Raw genomic sequence first — 15,828 nt, 5'->3', positions numbered from 1 at the left:
CCTCCTGATAAATTCACTGACATACGAATTGAAAACATTCATGGGCAATTGTTTTATTTGTCTTGAATTATTACATACAGGTATATTTTAATGTGTTCTTTGTCAAATAAACCATGCTGCTGCAGCTGCTCCCGGTCTGCGCATGCGCAGACTAATGACTGCCTAATGAGTTAATGAGCAGCAGCTGCGCGCGCCTGTGTAAGCTCCCAACACGAGAGGAGACAAGATGGTAAGCACAAATGAGTTTATATCATATATTAGAAGTATATATTAGATTACAGTGTGTTTGGGGGGTGGGCTTTTAATGATGTTATTTTAACATTTAATGTTTTATTTTATTTCCTATTTTATACCTCTGCAAAGTGTCTTTGAGCAGCTGAAGCCGCTTAGAAACACTATGTATTATTATGTGAGGTTTATTTGATACAGTTTCAATAAAACACTTCTAATGTTCTATTGAAAGTTCGGGTTTCTATCGTCTTATAGTTCTGTTATCTCGTGGTTTGTGTCTGCTGATGGAAATGAAACACTGAGGACAGGGAACACGTCTCTTCCTCGGAGGTGTTTCTGTTTGTCTGTCCTGCAGCGCGCCCTGCTGCTCCAAGCAGGAAGTAACCTACCAAAATAAAAACCTCCAGTTCAAAAAATCCAAATTCAAAGAAAGCAAAATTAAGAAAAACTCTGAAACAGATTTGATGCTTTAGCTTCAGGCTCTTCTTCGTTGGTGTCTTTAGCTTCAGGCTCTTCTTCGTTGGTGTCTTTAGCTTCAGGCTCTTCTTCGTTGGTGTCTTTAGTTTCATGTGAAGATGGAGGACTGCCTGAAACGTGCAGACTCTTCTTCGTTGGTGTCTCTGCTGCAGGGGGATCTCTCCTCTTATTCTCTGACGTCGCTGAGCCAGCTCGTCACCACGGTAACTAATTAACCTTAATTAGTGACTGTCATTTAGTTTGATCAAACATGACGTGTGTGCGTGTGTGTGTGTTCCAGGATCTGTGTGTGTCGGGCATCAGTAGAGTTTCAGTGGTGATGAAATCTCTGGAAGTTTTATCAGAAAACACAAACGATCTGCAGAAGCTGCTGAGCCTCGGACTGGCCGCTAAAGTAATGTATATTTACCTGTGCAGGTGGGGCGGTGGTTTATTCATATTTACCTGTGCAGGTGGGGCGGTGGTTTATTCATATTTACCTGTGCAGGTGGGGCGGTGGTTTATTCATATTTACCTGTGCAGGTGGGGCGGTGGTTTATTCATATTTACCTGTGCAGGTGGGGCGGTGGTTTACTTATATTTACCTGTGCAGGTGGGGCGGTGGTTTATTCATATTTACCTGTGCAGGTGGGGCGGTGGTTTATTCATATTTACCTGTGCAGGTGGGGCGGTGGTTTATTCATATTTACCTCTGCAGGTGGGGCGGTGGTTTACTTATATTTACCTGTGCAGGTGGGGCGGTGGTTTACTTATATTTACCTGTGCAGGTGGGGCGGTGGTTTACTTATATTTACCTGTGCAGGTGGGGTGGTGGTTTACTTATATTGACCTGTGCAGGTGGGGCGGTGGTTTATTTATATTTACCTGTGCAGGTGGAGCGGTGGTTTACTTATATTTACCTGTGCAGGTGGGGCGGTGGTTTATTTATATTTACCTGTGCAGGTGGAGCGGTGGTTTACTTATATTTACCTGTGCAGGTGGGGCGGTGGTTTATTCATATTTACCTCTGCAGGTGGGGCGGTGGTTTATTCATATTTACCTCTGCAGGTGGGGCGGTGGTTTATTCATATTTACCTGTGCAGGTGGGGCGGTGGTTTACTTATATTTACCTGTGCAGGTGGGGCGGTGGTTTATTCATATTTACCTGTGCAGGTGGAGCGGTGGTTTACTTATATTTACCTGTGCAGGTGGGGCGGTGGTTTATTCATATTTACCTGTGCAGGTGGAGCGGTGGTTTACTTATATTTACCTGTGCAGGTGGGGCGGTGGTTTATTCATATTTACCTGTGCAGGTGGGGCGGTGGTTTATTCATATTTACCTGTGCAGGTGGGGCGGTGGTTTATTCATATTTACCTCTGCAGGTGGGGCGGTGGTTTATTCATATTTACCTCTGCAGGTGGGGCGGTGGTTTATTCATATTTACCTGTGCAGGTGGGGCGGTGGTTTATTTATATTTACCTGTGCAGGTGGGGCGGTGGTTTATTCATATTTACCTGTGCAGGTGGGGCGGTGGTTTATTCATATTTACCTGTGCAGGTGGGGCGGTGGTTTACTTATATTTACCTGTGCAGGTGGGGCGGTGGTTTATTTATATTTACCTGTGCAGGTGGGGCGGTGGTTTATTTATATTTACCTGTGCAGGTGGGGCGGTGGTTTACTTATATTTACCTGTGCAGGTGGGGCGGTGGTTTATTTATATTTACCTGTGCAGGTGGGGCGGTGGTTTACTTATATTTACCTGTGCAGGTGGGGCGGTGGTTTATTTATATTTACCTCTGCAGGTGGGGCGGTGGTTTATTCATATTTACCTGTGCAGGTGGGGCGGTGGTTTATTTATATTTACCTGTGCAGGTGGGGCGGTGGTTAATTCATATTTACCTGTGCAGGTGGGGCGGTGGTTTATTTATATTTACCTGTGCAGGTGGGGCGGTGGTTTATTTATATTTACCTGTGCAGGTGGGGCGGTGGTTTATTTATATTTACCTCTGCAGGTGGGGCGGTGGTTTATTCATATTTACCTGTGCAGGTGGGGCGGTGGTTTATTCATATTTACCTGTGCAGGTGGGGCGGTGGTTTATTTATATTTACCTCTGCAGGTGGGGCGGTGGTTTATTCATATGTACCTGTGCAGGTGGGGCGGTGGTTTATTTATATTTACCTGTGCAGGTGGGGCGGTGGTTTATTCATATTTACCTGTGCAGGTGGGGCGGTGGTTTATTTATATTTACCTGTGCAGGTGGAGCGGTGGTTTATTCATATTTACCTGTGCAGGTGGGGCGGTGGGTTTATTTATATTTACCTGTGCAGGTGGGGCGGTGGATAATTCATATTTACCTGTGCAGGTGGGGCGGTGGTTTATTTATATTTACCTGTGCAGGTGGGGCGGTGGTTTATTTATATTTACCTGTGCAGGTGGGGCGGTGGATAATTCATATTTACCTGTGCAGGTGGGGCGGTGGTTTATTTATATTTACCTGTGCAGGTGGGGCGGTGGTTTATTTATATTTACCTGTGCAGGTGGAGCGGTGGTTTACTTATATTTACCTGTGCAGGTGGAGCGGTGGTTTATTTATATTGACCTGTGCAGGTGGGGCGGTGGTTTATTTATATTTACCTGTGCAGGTGGGGCGGTGGTTTATTTATATTTACCTCTGCAGGTGGGGCGGTGGTTTATTTATATTTACCTGTGCAGGTGGAGCGGTGGTTTATTTATATTTACCTGTGCAGGTGGGGCGGTGGTTTATTCATATTTACCTGTGCAGGTGGGGCGGTGGTTTATTTATATTTACCTGTGCAGGTGGGGCGGTGGTTTATTTATATTTACCTGTGCAGGTGGGGCGGTGGTTTATTTATATTTACCTGTGCAGGTGGAGCGGTGGTTTATTTATATTTACCTGTGCAGGTGGGGCGGTGGTTTATTTATATTTACCTGTGCAGGTGGGGCGGTGGTTTATTTATATTTACCTGTGCAGGTGGAGCGGTGGTTTATTTATATTTACCTGTGCAGGTGGGGCGGTGGTTTATTTATATTAACCTGTGCAGGTGGGGCGGTGGTTTATTATATTTACCTGTGCAGGTGGGGCGGTGGTTTATTTATATTTACCTGTGCAGGTGGGGCGGTGGTTTATTTATATTTACCTGTGCAGGTGGAGCGGTGGTTTATTTATATTTACCTGTGCAGGTGGGGCGGTGGTTTATTTATATTTACCTGTGCAGGTGGAGCGGTGGTTTATTTATATTTACCTGTGCAGGTGGGGCGGTGGTTTATTTATATTTACCTGTGCAGGTGGGGCGGTGGTTTATTCATATTTACCTGTGCAGGTGGGGCGGTGGTTTATTTATATTTACCTCTGCAGGTGGGGCGGTGGTTTATTTATATTTACCTGTGCAGGTGGGGCGGTGGTTTATTTATATTTACCTCTGCAGGTGGGGCGGTGGTTTATTTATATTTACCTGTGCAGGTGGGGCGGTGGTTTACTTATATTTACCTGTGCAGGTGGGGCGGTGGTTTATTTATATTTACCTGTGCAGGTGGGGCGGTGGTTTATTTATATTTACCTCTGCAGGTGGGGCGGTGGTTTATTTATATTTACCTGTGCAGGTGGGGCGGTGGTTTATTTATATTTACCTGTGCAGGTGGGGCGGTGGTTTATTTATATTTACCTCTGCAGGTGGGGCGGTGGTTTATTTATATTTACCTGTGCAGGTGGGGCGGTGGTTTATTTATATTTACCTGTGCAGGTGGAGCGGTGGTTTATTTATATTTACCTGTGCAGGTGGGGCGGTGGTTTATTTATATTTACCTGTGCAGGTGGGGCGGTGGTTTATTTATATTTACCTGTGCAGGTGGGGCGGTGGTTTATTTATATTTACCTGTGCAGGTGGAGCGGTGGTTTATTTATATTTACCTGTGCAGGTGGGGCGGTGGTTTATTTATATTTACCTGTGCAGGTGGGGCGGTGGTTTATTTATATTTACCTGTGCAGGTGGGGCGGTGGTTTACTTATATTTACCTGTGCAGGTGGGGCGGTGGTTTATTTATATTTACCTGTGCAGGTGGGGCGGTGGTTTATTCATATTTACCTGTGCAGGTGGGGCGGTGGTTTATTTATATTTACCTGTGCAGGTGGAGCGGTGGTTTATTTATATTTACCTGTGCAGGTGGGGCGGTGGTTTATTTATATTTACCTGTGCAGGTGGGGCGGTGGTTTACTTATATTTACCTGTGCAGGTGGGGCGGTGGTTTATTTATATTTACCTGTGCAGGTGGAGCGGTGGTTTATTTATATTTACCTGTGCAGGTGGAGCGGTGGTTTACTTATATTTACCTGTGCAGGTGGAGCGGTGGTTTATTTATATTTACCTGTGCAGGTGGGGCGGTGGTTTATTCATATGTACCTGTGCAGGTGGGGCGGTGGTTTATTCATATGTACCTGTGCAGGTGGGGCGGTGGTTTATTCATATTTACCTGTGCAGGTGGAGCGGTGGTTCGAAGCGGTCCATGGTCTGCTGACCTCTGACCCCCCATCATGCCCCCCCCCCCTGCTGAGTGTCACTGAGCAGTTCTACGACTTCTTCCAGGTGAGGAGCATGATGGGAGATGGAATCCTGCACTGTTTTCAGACCAGAGGGAATTTATATCAACATTTAGCACAAATCAGTTATTAACTACCTGTCTGTCTCTCACCTGTCCATCTCTCACCTGTCTGTCTCTCAGCTGATTGGTCCGGCTCTTCCAGGTTTGTTTCTTCCTTTTTGTTTTTTTTACCCTAAATTCTGAATATATTGACTCTGTGTTGCAGGTCCCAATTACCTGTCTGTCTGTACCCGTCTGTCTCTCACCTGTCTGTTGCTAACTGTCTGTTTGTCAGTCAGTCAGCTGTCTGTGTTTCTGCATCAGTTGGCTGGATTCTCTGTGGAAACAGGAATCATCTTTCGCCTGAGACTGGAGGTAGGACCTGAAACTGAACATGTCTGTCTGTCTGTCTGTCTGTCTGCCATAGGGTTATTATGGTCTGTTATGTCCTCAGGCAATCCGAACTCTGAACAGCATCGTGGAATCTCTGAGCCGAGAGCCAAGGAGACGACTCCAGAACCTGAACCACACCCAGATGCTGTAATACTCACTAACTAACCCACACTGTGAGAGCAGAGGAGTGAGGGACAGTGTGTCTTCTTGTTGTAACGTGTCCTCCTGTCTCCCAGGTCCCAGCTTGCAGCAGCAGTGCTGACTGTTGGAGGTAACATCATACATCATTTATCAGGCGTGTGTTTTTACACATGTTATAATATTCACTGATGATCGACATGATGATTTGTGATCCTGCCCCTCCGGAGAGTGATCTGTGCTGTGATTGGTTGTTTTAGACTACGAGCTGCAGGCCAGCCTATCAGAGGCTCTGTGCCGGCTGACGCCCATGAAGGAGCGCCGGCCAAGAGCTAATCAGTGGTTCCCAATCCGTGACATCAGCAGCGCCTTCTGTGACATGAGAGACCGGGACTTTGAGGTGGTGAGGACCTGTCTGTCTGACACTCGTCTGTCTGACACCCGTCTGTCTGACACCTGTCTGTCTGTCTAATGATCTGTCTCCCTCTCTACCTCCCTTTCCCTCTCTACCTGTCTGTCTCTCAGGACTGTCGTCGCTTCCTGAATTTTGTAAACAGTAACCATGGAGACCAAAGAAGGTGAGAGCTTCCTTAAAGGGACAGTACACATTTGATCTGAAACACCTGCCTCCTCACCTGTCTGACTGTTTATCTGTCCCTGCGCTGTGTCTGTCAGGGTTTACACCTTCCCCTGCCTCCGAGCCTTCCTGGATTCCAACGAGGTACAGATACGACACACAATAAAGACTTGAGTTTCCCCTCATCCTTTTTTTCTCACATGTTTCTGACATGTGTCTCACGTGTTTCTGACCCGTTTCTGACATGTGTCTCACATGTTTCTGACCTGTTTCTGACATGTTTCTGACGTGTCTCACATGTTTCTGACATGTTTCTGACGTGTCTCACATGTTTCTGACCTGTTTCTGACATGTGTCTCACGTGTTTCTGACCCGTTTCTGACATGTTTCTGACGTGTCTCACATGTTTCTGACATGTGTCTCACGTGTTTCTGACATGTTTCTGACCTGTTTCTGATATGTTTCTGACATGTGTCTCACGTGTTTCTGACCCGTTTCTGACATGTTTCTGACGTGTCTCACATGTTTCTGACCTGTTTCTGACCTGTTTCTGACATGTTTCTGACATGTGTCTCACGTGTTTCTGACCCGTTTCTGATGTTTCTCACATGTTTCTGACATGTGTCTCACGTGTTTCTGACCCGTTTCTGACATGTGTCTCACATGTTTCTGACCTGTTTCTGACATGTTTCTGACGTGTCTCACATGTTTCTGACATGTGTCTCACGTGTTTCTGACATGTTTCTGACCTGTTTCTGACATGTGTCTCACGTGTTTCTGACCAGTTTCTGACATGTTTCTGACGTGTCTCACATGTTTCTGACCTGTTTCTTACCTGTTTCTGACCTGTTTCTGATGTTTCTCACATGTTTCTGACATGTGTCTCACGTGTTTCTGACCCGTTTCTGACATGTGTCTCACATGTTTCTGACCTGTTTCTGACATGTGTCTCACGTGTTTCTGACCCGTTTCTGACATGTTTCTGACGTGTCTCACATGTTTCTGACATGTGTCTCACGTGTTTCTGACATGTTTCTGACCTGTTTCTGATATGTTTCTGACATGTGTCTCACGTGTTTCTGACCCGTTTCTGACATGTTTCTGACGTGTCTCACATGTTTCTGACCTGTTTCTGACCTGTTTCTGACATGTTTCTGACATGTGTCTCACGTGTTTCTGACCCGTTTCTGATGTTTCTCACATGTTTCTGACATGTGTCTCACGTGTTTCTGACCCGTTTCTGACATGTGTCTCACATGTTTCTGACCTGTTTCTGACATGTTTCTGACGTGTCTCACATGTTTCTGACATGTGTCTCACGTGTTTCTGACATGTTTCTGACCTGTTTCTGACATGTGTCTCACGTGTTTCTGACCAGTTTCTGACATGTTTCTGACGTGTCTCACATGTTTCTGACCTGTTTCTTACCTGTTTCTGACCTGTTTCTGATGTTTCTCACATGTTTCTGACATGTGTCTCACGTGTTTCTGACCCGTTTCTGACATGTTTCTGACGTGTCTCACATGTTTCTGACATGTGTCTCACGTGTTTCTGACATGTTTCTGACCTGTTTCTGACATGTGTCTCACGTGTTTCTGACCAGTTTCTGACCTGTTTCTGACGTGTCTCACATGTTTCTGACCTGTTTCTTACCTGTTTCTGACCTGTTTCTGACATGTGTCTCACGTGTTTCTGACATGTTTCTGACCTGTTTCTGACGTGTCTCACATGTTTCTGACCTGTTTCTTACCTGTTTCTGACCTGTTTCTGACATGTGTCTCACGTGTTTCTGACCCGTTTCTGACATGTTTCTGACGTGTCTCACATGTTTCTGACCTGTTTCTTACCTGTTTCTGACATGTTTCTGACATGTGTCTCACGTGTTTCTGACCCGTTTCTGATGTTTCTCACATGTTTCTGACATGTTTCTGACGTGTCTCACGTGTTTCTGACATGTTTCTGACCTGTTTCTGACATGTTTCCGACCTGTTTCTGACGTGTCTCACATGTTTCTGACCTGTTTCTGACATGTTTCTGATGTGTTTCTGACATGTTTCTGATGTGTTTCTGACGTGTCTCACGTGTTTCTGACATGTTTCTGACCTGTTTCTGACATGTTTCCGACCTGTTTCTGACGTGTCTCACATGTTTCTGACCTGTTTCTGACATGTTTCTGATGTGTTTCTGATGTGTTTCTGACATGTTTCTGATGTGTTTCTGACGTGTCTCACGTGTTTCTGACATGTTTCCGACCTGTTTCTGACGTGTCTCACATGTTTCTGACCTGTTTCTGACATGTTTCTGACATGTTTCTGATGTGTTTCTGACATGTTTCTGATGTGTTTCTGGCGTGTTTCTCACGTGTTTCTGACATGTTTCTCACATGTCTCTCATGGGTTTGTAATGTGTTTCTCACGTGTTTCTGGCGTGTTTCTGACGTGTTTTTCACGTTTCTGACATGTTTCTGGCGTGTTTCTGACGTGTTTCTGACGTGTTTCTGACATGTTTCTGACATGTTTCTGACATGTTTGACATGTTTGAGTCGTGTTTCTGACATGTTCGACGTGTTTCTGACATGTTTGACGTGTTTCGGACGTGTTTCTCACATGTTTCGCACATGTTTCTGACATGTTTCTGACATGTTTGACGTGTTTCTGAAGTGTTTCTCACATGTTTCTGACATGTTTGACGTGTTTCTGAAGTGTTTCTCACATGTTTCTCACATGTTTCGCACATGTTTCTCACGTGTTTCTGAAGTGTTTCTCACGTGTTTCTCACATGTTTCGCACATGTTTCTGACATGTTTCTGAAGTGTTTCGCACATGTTTCTCACATGTTTCTGAAGTGTTTCTGAAGTGTTTCTCACATGTTTCTGAAGTGTTTCTGAAGTGTTTCTCACATGTTTCTGACGTTTCTCACATGTTTCTGAAGTGTTTCTCACGTGTTTCTCACATGTTTCTGAAGTGTTTCTGACATGTTTCTGAAGTGTTTCTCACGTGTTTCTCACATGTTTCTGAAGTGTTTCTGAAGTGTTTCTCACATGTTTCTGACGTTTCTCACATGTTTCTGACGTGTTTCTGACATGTTTCTGACGTTTCTCACATGTTTCTGACGTGTTTCTGGCGTGTTTCTCACATGTTTCTCACATGTTTCTGACATGTTTCTGGCGTGTTTCTCACGTGTTTCTGACATGTTTCTGACATGTTTGACATGTTTGAGACGTGTTTCTGACATGTTTGACATGTTTGAGACGTGTTTCTCACGTGTTTCTGACATGTTTCTGACATGTTTCTGACATGTTTGACATGTTTGAGACGTGTTTCTCACGTGTTTCTGACATGTTTCTGACATGTTTCTGACGTGTTTTTCATGTTTCTGACGTGTTTCTGACGTGTTTCTGACGTGTTTCTGACATGTTTGACGTGTTTGACATGTTTGAGACGTGTTTCTGACATGTTTGACATGTTTGAGACGTGTTTCTCACGTGTTTCTGACATGTTTCTGACATGTTTCTGACATGTTTGACATGTTTGAGACGTGTTTCTCACGTGTTTCTGACATGTTTCTGACATGTTTCTGACGTGTTTTTCATGTTTCTGACGTGTTTCTGACATGTTCGACGTGTTTTCTGACATGTTTCTCACATGTTTCGCACATGTTTCGGACGTGTTTCTCACATGTTTCGCACATGTTTCTGACCTGTTTCTGACGTGTTTCTGACATGTTTCGCACATGTTTCTCACATGTTTCTGACATGTTTCGCACATGTTTCTCACATGTTTCGGACGTGTTTCTCACATGTTTCGCACATGTTTCTGACCTGTTTCTGACGTGTTTCTGACATGTTTCGCACATGTTTCTCACATGTTTCTGACATGTTTCGCACATGTTTCTCACATGTTTCTCACATGTTTCTCACATGTTTCGGACGTGTTTCTCACATGTTTCGCACATGTTTTTGACGTTTTTCTCACATGTTTCTCACATGTTTCTGACCTGTTTCTGACGTGTTTCTCACATGTTTCTCACATGTTTCTCACATGTTTCGGACGTGTTTCTCACATGTTTCTCACATGTTTCTCACAGGTTTCTCACAGGTTTCTCACGTGTTTCTGACGTGTTTCTCACGTGTTTCTGGCGTGTTTCTCACATGTTTCTCACGTGTTTCTCACAGGTTTCTCACATGTTTGACGTGTTTCTCACGTGTTTCTGACGTGTTTCTCACGTGTTTCTCACGTGTTTCTCATGTGTTTCTCACGTGTTTCTGACGTGTTTCTCACGTGTTTCTCACATGTTTCTCACATGTCTCTTATGGGTTTGTAATGTGTTTCTCACATGTTTCTGACGTGTCCTGCAGCTGTTTCCTCCCAAAGACGAGAAGCTGGACGAGTTCTGGATCGATTTCAACGTCGGATCTGAGTGTGTGAGTTTCTTCATCGACGAGCCACAGGTAACACACCTTCACACTGCAGGAAAATGAACAAGCACTACAGAACTATAAAGTAACACACCGTCAGACACAGGTTACCATCGTACAGTTCTGTAGTTCTGGAACATAGTGACATCACTACTGAGCACTTACAATGCAATTGTCTAGCGCTCCAACACACTGTGCATGATAGGCTAAGGAGCGGGACATCTCTAAGCTGGTTGTCCAGTTAGCATAGAGCCAACCAGTTAACCAATCAGAGCAGACTGGGCTCTGATTTCAGACAGAGGGTGAAAAGAGGAGCTGCAGCACAGGCAGTATGAGACACATAAAGAGACACTACATACTGATGTACAGCTGAACATGGGCAGGAGAGGACTCTTTAATACCCCCCCCCCCCCCCAGGTAAAGTGTGTGTGTTGCAGGGCTTCCTGTGGGGGTCTCTGCACCTGCAGCAGGAGGACGTGGATTTCTACAGCCTGCAGGGTAACATCCTGTCCACTTTTATCAGAGTTGATCTCTGTTCTCTCTCGGTGACGCTGTGTGTGTTGTCCCAGAATGCAGTTGGCCAGAGACGGTCCTCAGCGTCTGGCTGAAATTTCCCATCATGCACCGGGACAGCAGAGGTCAGGTGGTGCAGCTGAGCTTCAACAGTGAACACCTGAGAAACCTGCAGCAGGCGGCGGGGCTCGTCCTCCCGGTACATGTCTGTCTGATATCAGGAAACAGTTTCAGTGAAAAAAGAATACAGATCTAAATATCAAAAACTAATTCACTGAACATTTTGAAAGCTCTACCTTTTTAAATAAAATAAAATGTGGACGATGTTGGAGAGGGTGCGTTTGTCCCCCCTCTAAAAACAGAAAATGAAGCGTTCCTCAGATGATACGGTCCTGGTGTCCCCCCCCGCTGACAAACACAATGGAAGACCCCACAGTGACAAACCAATGAGCAAGAGCCAGCCGAATGGTGGGTCCTTCAAAATAAAAGCACAAACTAAGTTTAAAATACTGACCTCTGCCTGTCTGTCTTTCTGACTTCCCTGTCTGTCTATCCCACAGTCTTCCACCGGCCCTCCCCCAGTAGTGGAGAGGAGTCACCTGTTCCGAAGGTAACGTGTGTGTCAGGTTAGGGAAAATATAGAAATACAAAAGATGTGTGTTTTTAAATGGAAAGAGGATCTGGACGACGTTGGAGACGGTGCATTTGCCCCCCCCTGTACACACAGAAAGTAAAGAGTTCCCCTGGTGGTACGGTCCAGGTCTCCCCCCCCGCTGACCAACACAATAAAAGATCATACAGCAGGAAGAAGCCAATGAGCAAGAGCCAGCTGAAAGGTGAACCCTTCAAAATAAAAGCGCAAACGAAGTTCATATCTGCCTGGCTGTCTGACTCCTCTGTCTGGCTCTCCAACAGTCCTACCCCTGTCATCCCCCAGTAGTGGAGAGGATTCACCTGTTCGAAGGTGTGTGTGTGTGTGTGTGTGGTGTGTGTGTGTGTGTGTGTGTGTGTGTGTGTGTGTGTGTGTGTGTGTGTGTGTGTGTGTGTGTGTGTGTGTGTGTGTGTGTGTGTGTGTGTGTGTGTGTGTGTGTGGTGTGTGTGTGTGTGTGTGTGGTGTGTGTGTGTGTGTGTGTGTGTGTGTGTGTGTGTGTGTGTGTGTGTGTGTGTGTGTGTGTGTGTGTGTGTGTGTGTGTGTGTGTGTGTGTGACATCTCCTGTCTGTTTCAGGTGAGTCGAGCAGAGTTTCTGTTTGATCAGATCACAAACTCCACCCCGACACACTCCTCGGGTCAGTACATTATATACCTGTCTGTTGACTTATCAATAACCCCCCCCCCCCCCTCAGTTGAAAGCAGAGACTCAAAGGAACCTGTCTGTCTCTCAGGGTTACCTGAGTGGGCGGACACACACACCTCTCAGGTGCAGAGAGACTTGTTTGAAGACCTCTCCTCCATACCGCAGGTAGGTTCTGATTACAGGTGTGTTTTTTAAGATGGTACAGGTCCAGCTCCACCTGTACTACCTGTGTTTCAGGAAGGGCTTGGTTCTGACAGCAGGAGGTCCGCTCCAGATTCAGGTCTTTATTCCTTTATTCACTCTGCTGATGAGCCCACTCTCACACTTTAAGGTTTTATGATTTGATTTCTGTTTTATTCTGAAGGTTACCCGTTAGACCAAACTGAGGGCCTGTTGGCCCAGGATGGGAGGGAGGAGCCTGAGCTGGATGCGGAGGAGTCTGGGGGGGAGGGGCCTGACTGCCTGCAGACGGGTAGATATTTTGTTATTTATTAACATGATGTTTGAATGATTCCTAAATCTGCTGCTCACCTGCTCCAGAGTCCTCACTTGAAGGCGCGGGGCTACCTCTAGATGGGGCGGGACCTGTGATGGAGGCGGAGCCAGGGTCTCACCTGCCATCCGATATCACCGCTGCCTTTAACACCTTCAAAACTCAGCTGGATCAACGCTTCACCGTCAGTGCCACCAAACTGACTCTATCATCAACGAATAAATAAAGTAAATAAAAACCTGAAGAACGTTCTGTTTCAGAGCCGCTGGAGGAGCGTGGAGACGGAGGTTCTCCGGTCCTTCACAAGATGTCAACAACAGGTCTCCTCCCTGCTGACAGCTGTCCATCAACACAGGTAACACACCTTTCAGCTGCAGTACCGCCCACTATCACACTCATATGCATCTGTGTGTGTGTGTAGGTTGGTGTTGCGGCACAGGTTTGAGAGCAGTGTTACTGATCAGCTGAAGAGACTCCATGAGGAATCCAACCATTTGACCTCCATCAACACTCAGACCCTGGTACACCAGTAGTGCAGTAATACTCCTGTACTCACAATACTGCAGTAATACTCCTCCTGTACTCACAATACTGCAGTAATACTCCTATACTCACAATACTGCAGTAATACTCCTCCTGTACTCACAATACTGCAGTAATACTCCTCCTGTACTCACAATACTGCAGTAATACTCCTCCTGTACTCACAATACTGCAGTAATACTCCTCCTGTACTCACAATACTGCAGTAATACTCCTCCTGTACTCACAATACTGCAGTAATACTCTTCCTGTACTCACAATACTGCAGTAATACTCTTCCTGTACTCACAATACTGCAGTAATACTCCTGTACTGCATTAATACTCCTCCTGTACTCACAATACTGCAGTAATACTCCTCCTGTACTCACAATACTGCAGTAATACTCCTCCTGTACTCACAATACTGCAGTAATACTCTTCCTATACTCACAATACTGCAGTAATACTCCTGTACTGCATTAATACTCCTCCTGTACTCACAATACTGCAGTAATACTCCTGTACTGCATTAATACTCCTCCTGTACTCACAATACTGCAGTAATACTCCTCCTGTACTCACAATACTGCAGTAATACTCCTCCAGTGTGTATATATATATATATATATATATATATATATATACATTTGGTAGTCAGACCTGATCCAGGTCTTCCTGTCCCTCTTCCAGAACGTCTTCCAGACTGAGATGCAGCAGCTGGGATCCTTCTGTGAGGAACACCTGCACAGGTGAGTGTGGATCAGAGGGACTGTTTACATGGATCTGAATCTGGTTTTGATTCTGGATGTGTTTGGTTGCCTCAGGTTAAAGTCATTGGGCGGTGGTGAGTCTGGGGCAGGGCATCCATCCAGCCAATGAGGGAGGAAGAGAGGAGAGCTCCTCCAATCAGGACTCTCTCTGACCCTGTTAGTCAGGATCCCTGACCTCAGCGAATCAATAAAACTTTTTTCTGCAAAATGAGTCCACAAGACCTTTATTCAAACTGTGCCGGTCCTCACACCTGTAGCCTGGGTTTCAGGTCTACTGAAGACCTTTTACTGATCCTGCAGACACCAGTCCTCTGAGGCCTTAGAACTGCTGACCGTGTGCTCTGGTTCCATTGCTATAAGGAGCTGCTGGACTCTTGTGGTTCTGGTTCCATTGCTATAAGGAGCTGCTGGACTCTTGTGGTTCTGGTTCCATTGCTATAAGGAGCTGCTGGACTCTTGTGGTTCTGGTTCCATTGTAATAAAGAGCTGCTGGACTCTTGTGGTTCTGGTTCCATTGCTATAAGGAGCTGCTGGACTCTCGTGGTTCTGGTTCCATTGTAATAAAGAGCTGCTGGACTCTGGACTCTTGTGGTTCTGGTCCCTCAGTTTGCTTGTGATCTGGTTGCTAGGCAGGATCTGACAGAGAGGAAAAACACAGAACTCCCTGAAGAGAAAACTCAGAGCGACTAATGAGACGTTATTAGAGGGGGGGGGGTGCTTAACTAAAGAAACATCAGAGGGGGGGTTCAGTGTTTGTGAGTTTACCTGAAGACCAGAACCATCAGAGACCTGAAGGAGATCAGAGCTGCAGGACGCTGACTGAGCAGAATCTGGACTTTAATGGACGCTCAGAGAGACACTCAGTGATCAGCTGCAGGTCAGTGAGGGGGGCTCCTGGGACCACTCTGTGGACAGTACAGGTGTTTACAGGGAGACGGGTTGTTAGAGGGTCTCTCTCAGGTATATCTGAGCTCTGTACCCTCATCAGAGTAACAGTGAGCTCTGTACCCTCATCAGAGTAACAGCTTTAGTGTGTGTGTGTGTGTGTGTGTGTGTGTGTGTGTGTGTGTGTGTGTGTGTGTGTGTGTGTGTGTGTGTGTGTGTGTGTGTGTGTGTGTGTGTGTGTGTGTGTGTGTGTGTGTGTGTGTGTGTGTGTGTGTGTGTGTGTGTGTGTGTGTGTGTGTGTGTGTGTGTGTGTGTGTGTGTGTGTGTGTGTGTGTGTGTGTGTGTGTGTGTGTGTGTGTGTGTGTGTGTGTGTGTGTGTGTGATGTCTACAGGTAGAGATGTGTGTGTGTGTGTGTGTGTGATGTCTACAGGTAGAGATGTGTGTGTGTGTGTGTGTGTGATGTCTACAGGTAGAGATGTGTGTGTGTGTGTGTGTGTGTGATGTCTACAGGTAGAGATGTGTGTGTGTGTGTGTGTG

General features: G+C 45.8%; 2 protein-coding genes across 2 annotated transcripts in view; both read left to right on the top strand.

Annotated features, from left to right (window-relative positions):
- The first annotated feature begins 189 nt into the window (after positions 1-189).
- On the top strand, positions 190-15,095 carry LOC134858160 (synaptonemal complex protein 2-like). The gene is made up of 25 exons (XM_063874067.1): positions 190-229; positions 795-911; positions 989-1,102; positions 5,186-5,290; positions 5,427-5,448; positions 5,581-5,660; positions 5,740-5,825; positions 5,915-5,949; positions 6,077-6,219; positions 6,342-6,394; positions 6,492-6,537; positions 10,751-10,843; positions 11,248-11,308; positions 11,380-11,522; positions 11,686-11,791; positions 11,884-11,933; positions 12,051-12,159; positions 12,239-12,287; positions 12,856-12,881; positions 12,983-13,090; positions 13,159-13,295; positions 13,372-13,466; positions 13,533-13,632; positions 14,326-14,384; positions 15,035-15,095. Exons 1-25 carry the CDS (start codon positions 227-229, stop codon positions 15,093-15,095), a joined length of 2,001 nt encoding a protein of 666 aa, XP_063730137.1. The 5' UTR covers positions 190-226.
- LOC134883753 (guanine nucleotide-binding protein G(olf) subunit alpha-like) overlaps positions 12,492-15,828 on the top strand; it is a 10,979-nt gene continuing 7,642 nt past the window's right edge. The window contains 6 exon segments of the mRNA XM_063912158.1: positions 12,492-12,610; positions 12,707-12,898; positions 12,983-13,090; positions 13,159-13,295; positions 13,372-13,466; positions 14,326-14,384. The gene's annotated coding sequence lies outside the window, so the exon portion shown is untranslated.

The sequence above is a fragment of the Eleginops maclovinus genome, chromosome 21, assembly GCF_036324505.1.
Source record: "Eleginops maclovinus isolate JMC-PN-2008 ecotype Puerto Natales chromosome 21, JC_Emac_rtc_rv5, whole genome shotgun sequence".
Taxonomy (NCBI): domain Eukaryota; kingdom Metazoa; phylum Chordata; class Actinopteri; order Perciformes; family Eleginopidae; genus Eleginops; species Eleginops maclovinus.
Note: the sequence above shows the minus strand (reverse complement) of the source record. Positions and strands in the feature narration are given on the sequence as shown.